The 7,040-nt window shown below is 40.5% G+C and overlaps 1 protein-coding gene across 1 annotated transcript; it reads right to left on the bottom strand.

Annotated features, from left to right (window-relative positions):
* Positions 1-4,236, bottom strand: LOC121584108 (homeobox protein Nkx-2.5-like). Its single transcript, XM_041899941.1, has 2 exons — positions 3,548-4,236; positions 1-1,240 (listed from the first exon to the last, which is right to left on the bottom strand). The coding sequence occupies exons 1-2, from the start codon at positions 3,936-3,938 to the stop codon at positions 609-611; spliced, it is 1,023 nt and encodes a 340-aa protein (XP_041755875.1). The 5' UTR covers positions 3,939-4,236; the 3' UTR covers positions 1-608.
* Between the last annotated feature and the right edge of the window lie 2,804 nt (positions 4,237-7,040).

A 7,040-nucleotide genomic window follows, 5' to 3' on the forward strand; every position in this document is an offset into this window, starting at 1 on the left:
TTCAACAACAACAAAACATACTAAGCAGGCATTGTTCAGGTGCACAATATGAGGATACATGTCAAAGTAACAAAAGAAAGGCTGCAGAAAAAATATCCTCATGGATTTTTGATCTTTTATTTAGGGATTTTCTGTTATGTTGTTTTAATAATGTTTTCACTGGTAATGACCACTTTACCTTGTGCAGCAGGCTACATATAAAGTAATATTTTTTTAAGTAAAGAGCTCAGATATAATCATTGCTAATGTTTACCAGCATAGGCCATTCACATCCTGAGTGATAAGCACCCAATAGTTTAGGCCATACTGCGCACAGTTGCGCATGGGGATTTAGGCAGTCTACAATGCTGTCACAGTATATATCTATATCCAACAGTGACTCTGGAATAGTCCAACAACTTTCAAAAACACGTTTTTGCCGTTGATGATGAAACATCTAGTCTCTTTGTACAAAATTAGTCTCAATATGACGGCTTTCAACGAGAAATCCTTATTGCGCTGCATGGGACACAGACAGGTTTTTCCTAATACCAAAATACTAGTGATCAATTTGATCAACTTTTGATCAACAAAGCAAATGTTTTTAAATTGAAGATCAACACATTCAGCTACCAGGCCCGAATGCCCTGCAGAGTTCCTTGGCAGGCTGTTCCCTGTGGTGTTTGGGCCTGAGACTGCGACACTCCCAGGTTCCCTAGACCCATATTCATAAAGGCGTTAGCAGTAGTGCTGGGCGCTAGAGCAGGCAGGCTGGAGTACGTGCATGAGTAAGTGTTAGTATATACCGGGTTATTGTATGCCGGGTAGCCATTATAACTATAGGGGCTACCCACTCCAACAGTGTAGGATGTATTATAGTTCTGAGATCCAGCCAGGCAGGGCTTCCCATCACGCACCAGCACCGGGACTGCCACTCTCCTTGGCGGGGGAGGATGGTGTGGGTGTCCGGCCATCTCTAGGGTCTTGTCCTGCCGCTGCCGTTTACACTTATACCTCCTGTTCTGAAACCAGATTTTGACCTGTGTGGAGGTCAGTTTCAGAGTGTTCGCCAGGTGTTCCCTGTCCGGGGTGGATAGGTAACGCTGCTGCTTGAAGCGCCGCTCGAGCTCGAACACCTGCGCCTGGGAAAAGAGTATGCGTGGTTTCCTCCGGGTCCTCTGCTGTTTTGGGGGTTTCTCCAAGTCCGAGTGCGCCTGCGTGGACTCCTCGCAGTCCCTCACTCCTATTAGGCCACAAGGTTCTCGAGAAAGAGAGGGGGGAGATATTTTAGTCATAGTTGACGACAGATCAATCCATTCTTTCATTCTATACAAAATAGCTATTCTAATCCTGGAGGTCCGCAGTTAGGCTACTGATGTTTTTCATAATTCCTCTAGGCACTGATTTAGACATTGGACACCAGCAGAGTGGAGTCTTTGACTAATCAATGAAACGAATATCAATTTAGCCTATCAGGGAAAATGAAATCGATAGGCCTACCTATGATTTGTTGTTAAAATATTGTTGTTTTCATGTAGTCTGTGCCTTGAAACTGGTTTTTACTTAAAATCTATTTATTCATCTTAATGGGAACATCTAAATCAGGGATGGGCAACAAAGAAAAAAGAAATCTGAACTCATCATGAGTAGTGGCAGTGGCTCACGGGTCTGCATACCCACATCCCTACCCACCACACATGTAGTCAGAGCCGGCCCTAGCCTTTTGGGGGCCCTAAGTGAAATGTAGTATGGAGATAAATGTTTGCAGTTTTTAACATGATATCTGAGTGAGAGTGACTAACAAAATCAATGGGGGCCCCCGGGTTGGTAATTCAACCATGATTACTACAAGTTTAGATAGCTGGCTAGACTAATTTACCAATCTCAAATATGTTAGCTCAACAGTAATTTGAGACTGACTGAGTTTTTTTTTTTTTTTTTTTACATCCCTGGTCTAAATAGGGTGATATACAAAAGTGGGACACTTTTTGGTAGATCACTATGTAGACAATCAAAATCAGTCTACACATACTCAAGTGATGTTTATTTTAATTAATTAAGGTCTTATCTAAATTTTTATGATGAAACAACTTGATCATTTATTATTCAGGAGATGCTAAAAACCCCAAAACAACATCAGACCCGTACCTTTGCTAAAGCATGGCTATCAGTGTTGGTGGGACACTTTAGATATTTTTTTACTGGGATACTATTTTCTCATTAGAAAAATACATTAGTGTTCCACTTCACCTCACACTTGTTATGAACTCACTAATAAGCCTTTGTAGAGGCTTGTAGATAACACACTCTCTGTTTTTATACAATAATATTTTATTGAACCCCCCTCCATGCCCTTAGAAAATTGATTTGGGGACATTCCAAGCTCTTGGTGAAAATCTAACTAAAGGAGTCTGCACAGCTTTTACTTGATCCTGAAACACCTCTACTATCCCCCATATTCAAATTCTGTCCCCTTTCATAAATGTAGCCTCTTTTCTATCCTCCTTTTCATGTCATTGTGTTTCCTTTCTTTCTTTTATACTCTTGTAATGTCCCTCTAATGCCTTCCACTGTCATTCAATGCAGTTTTTTCAGGGGGTGCTGCAGCACCCTCAGCGCCCCTACTTCCAGCAGCTACGCATTCATAACTGTTTACATTAATGGTTATTAAAAAGCTAGATTGTTGAATTGTAATTGACAGAAGGACAGAATTATCATTCTAGCTCAAGGTTTCATATGTATGACGTTTTTTCAGGAGTTTCAACGGGTCACCCCATCTAAGAAATCTGACCACACTAAACAAAACCATGTTTTCATGCCGAGAACACATTTGCAACAACCCAATGACATTTGTTCTGATTGGGTTGCAAAATTACCATAGTACAGTACCCTCAAACACAAATGTCCCACTACACTTGATGTCCCACTAATGCTGACATCACCCTAAATAGTAAATACATTAAATAATTAGGTTGTATTCAACGTATAGGCCTAATTAAAGCATTTGGCCCAATATTACTTGTAATTTCTAAAAAGGAAATCAAGTGTGCGGAACATCATTTCTGTCTTATCTAAAGGTTCATTTCAGGGCAGTAGGTACATTTATCTGACAAACAACATGGCTCTTTAAATTATTTCTTAAAACGAATGATGTTGGATTGCTCATATATATATTTATATCTGGTGATTCGGCCATGCACGATTTGTCAAAATGCTGTCGTTTGGAGCGTTATTTTCTCCAAAACTATTTATCGTTTATTTACAGGTGTGCGCTGCATGTAGATGACAAATATATTTTTCAAGTGAGACATTTACAAGCTATCGCTTTCTATAAATGGCGCTAATATTGTAATAATCGTTAAACTTAAGTTGTCTAGTTAAATGGAATAAAAAATATATATTAATGGGTGTATTATGGGTGTATTATCATGTAATCGGACTTAATAAACGAGCATGATAATCTAGAATACAGCAATCATAATAGAGCTAGAATAATAGAATAGAATACTTTCTTTTAAAATCAAATAGTTAGGATACTATGTATGCTGGTAATCGAACACCCACTCACTGGTGTCGATGTCCTCCTGCTCAACTTCCAGGCTGGTGTCGGCTGAGTGTCCCTGTAGCCCCGGGGAAGTGAATATCTCCCCGGCAAGACACGTCTCCATCAGCCGCTCCTGCACCGTCAGACTACTCAGGTAGGACATCCTCGCCTCTCTCTCCAAGAGCCCGGGGCTGGGACTGTCCCTGTCTCTGCCGGCCAGCATACAAGACGGGGGCGACTGGATGGCGAAGCCGTGCTGCTGCGGCCCGGGGTGAGAGCACTCATGGGGCGGCCCAAGGTGTGAGGCGAGCCGCTGCTGCTGAGACTGCTGCTGAAGCTCCAACTTCAGTATGTCCTTGACTGAGAACGGCGTGGTGGAGGCAGAAATAACAGGGCTAGCAAGCATTATGATCATCGGCACTTATTCGTTCACATGAAGTAGGAATTATAGTCCCTTGGTTAAGTGGCTCATCCGAGCATAAAGAACTCCTCAAGCAGGTGTTTGTTTGGATGGACGGTATTTAAGAGTAAACGGATCCAAAAGGGGGTCTATTCGTCTCTTTGAAGAAGAAAAAATAAAACCTCTACAGTAGCCTAAATGATTGCTGAGCCTTGCTTGTTTGTTCATGGAGTTATGCGAAAGAGGACTGGTTTGTTTCGTGAAGTGACAGCTCTCATCTCTCTGCCCTGTTCTCTCTGCCTCGCCTGCTGTGTCTGTTTAGCTAGTTGGGGGATTTGGTGAGATGCAGTTTCTGTTGTTGGAGGACTCAAGGCAGACGCTTCTTTCCCTCCCCGTGACGTCACCAGAAAATGGGATGGGTGACTGTATGGAGCGAGGGCGCAAGCTCTTCTCTGTATTTAGAGTTTAGAGAAGATTATCAAGTAACAACTATTGAAATTGTATATTATGATACATGATTCCAGGCCGAAATAAACACATCTCTTTATTTAAATTGGAAATGTAAAAATAAGTAGGTCTACGCTAGAATAATGTGAATGTGGTATCAGCCCTCAGAACCTCTGCATGCAATTTCTTGTCAGGTAGGAGACCTGTTTTCATCATATATCTGTTAATGGTTTGCATATAGCCTAGGTCACATTGAATAGTGTAAAAATGGAATAGTAACCGACAAACTATAATGAACTCAACATAGTTGTAGCCTTCCTCATTATACAAATAGAAGAAGAAGAACCATATATGTCTTGTGTGTAGAGAGAGAGATTGAGTCAGTGTGTGTGCAGGCCTGCATGGTTGAGACGGTTTCTTTTTGGCTGGTTTAATAGGCTAAGAAAACATGCTGCTTATCAGCTGATACGCAGCATAGAGAGGAATACTGATATTAATGACACGTTATCTGTTGCTATCAGTGTAGTTTCCGATTTAAGCTCGCTCTTTCTCTCTCTCTAGGCTACTCTTCCCATCATCACACACTCTTAGATAACCCAAATCTTATTTTCCTCTTTCCACAAACCGCGATTATGACAGAATTATAGGCTAACGATTGCTTTACTGTATTACTAATTGATAGGCTACACAATACTGTGCACATTCGTAACAACTTAAACATTTACTTCTACGGACATTTACAAGTCTATTTGTCTTTCTACTGTGTGAAGTATATTTTTTACCGGTCACTAAGTAAATACAACGGATATAGGCGTACCTAGTATTTGGTAAGAGTATAAAACAACAACACATTTAAAAAACCCAAAACGAAGACGTTTTCCCCATACATTTATTAAATGAACAAACAAAAACTTACAAGGGAATCATTGAAAAACATAAAATACCGCATTGTCATGTTCATTCACACATATTTTCGTTTACATTGCATATTCGCTTGAGGATTGTAAGAAACATTTCGATATTTCTGTCTTAGAATTGTGTTGAAAATATGATAATAAACGTAGCCTAAAGCTTTTATTTATATACATTGAAAAAAATATCCAAACTATAATAATAGGCAATGAGTTATCATAATATTAGGACTACAATTATAGGCATTTACTTACGCTATTACTTCGCAGTCTGTCCTCGCATGCTTGTGTGAATAATTAATTTATTGTTTGAATTAATGAAGTCAAAGATATAGGAAAGCTCTGAAGGCCTTATTGGCTAATCTAAATTGGAACAATTTCACTTACCAATTTTGATACAGTTATCCTATATAATGATGTGACCAAGTACAAGTGGTCTACAGCCAACAAATAACTCTAAATAGTTAGATTTGTTCTGAATATTAAAGGTTTTAATATTTGTTTTGAATTTTGTTTTGAATACATGTTTTTGGCCTAGTTGATTGGTTCACAACTAAAAGCAAAACACGCAACTTATTATGTAGTTGCAGACTAATTTAACCGATTTTTTTCACGAAGCAAAGAGAAATAGGGTGAGAATAAAGTGTATGTAGACAGGATCCAGACCTGCCATTTTCTCACTCTAGTACTATCCACTGTGTCTACTGGCTCCTCTCGTCGAGGACAGACAGAAAACAGAGCACACTGCGCGTCGGGCACCGCGACTATTTGTGCTGAGATGTTTTATAACTTTGCAATATTATTTACTTTTCTGAATGCCTTGCCCCTCTCCTTTAGACCATATACGTTTTAGTCCTAGGAAGACAGATGCAGGAAATGGGTTTAGACTATACAACACTGATCAACATTTCAAAATGAGACCCAAGCATGGACGATGACACCCATACAGTGGAACACACACACACTGCTAAGTGACAGCCTGTTGAATATTGGTGTATTAAATATATGTTCAGATATATGGACCACCGTCTGCAAGCAAACTTTATCGCAGATCCAGAGGGCAAATCAGAGATGTTGTAATGTTACACCTCTCCTCTCCTCAAGTTGCCTGTCTACAGTGCCCAGGACAGGCGCCAGGGACAAAAGCCCCGGTAGCGCCTAAACCGTGCGGAGAGAAAGACATAATCTCATCCGCTCGCCATCAGCAGAGTGCTGTTTAGATTAGAGGAGCGTCTACTCCGGCTTCTCAAGATGTATGTCTTTAAAACGGCCAATTTGAGAGATGGAGAGGGGGAAGAGGGGACGAGGGGAGAGAGGGGGAGTAGAGAGAGAGGGGGAGTAGAGAGAGAGAGAGAGAGTGTGTGTGTAGGGAGAGGGCTATAAACACAATTCGTGCACTTGTGTTTTCCAAAACAATGTCCTCCATTACTGTTTGCGTTGCTTGTATTGGCTAAAGATGTGGTTACACCACAATGAAATTATGGAGCAATCTGAAACAGACGTTGTTTATGGCTATTTTAGCCTAGGGACACAGATCATTTACACATTCATTTAGGTGGAATTTATTGACTCTCAAAACATGACCGGATGAGCCAAAGGTTTATTCCTGTTGGTTTATTTACAAAAGTAATGGGCTATACTCTTAGAAAAAAAGAGTTCCAAAATGGTTCTTCGGCTGTCCCCATAGGAGTACCCTTTTTGGTTCCAGGAAAAACCTTGTTGGGTTCCAGGTAGAACACTTTTGGGTTCCATGAAGAAC

The sequence above is a fragment of the Coregonus clupeaformis genome, chromosome 1 (assembly GCF_020615455.1).
Source record: "Coregonus clupeaformis isolate EN_2021a chromosome 1, ASM2061545v1, whole genome shotgun sequence".
NCBI classification, from domain to species: Eukaryota; Metazoa; Chordata; class Actinopteri; order Salmoniformes; family Salmonidae; genus Coregonus; species Coregonus clupeaformis.

Excerpts from the sequence above, each read along its gene's own strand:
- LOC121584108 (XM_041899941.1), bottom strand. The coding sequence starts at position 3,938 with ATGATCATAATGCTTGCTAGCCCTGTTATTTCTGCCTCCACCACGCCG. Across the intron at positions 1,241-3,547 it reads GCAGGAGGACATCGACACCA|AACCTTGTGGCCTAATAGGA; the intron begins GTGAGTGGGTGT and ends CTCTTTCTCGAG.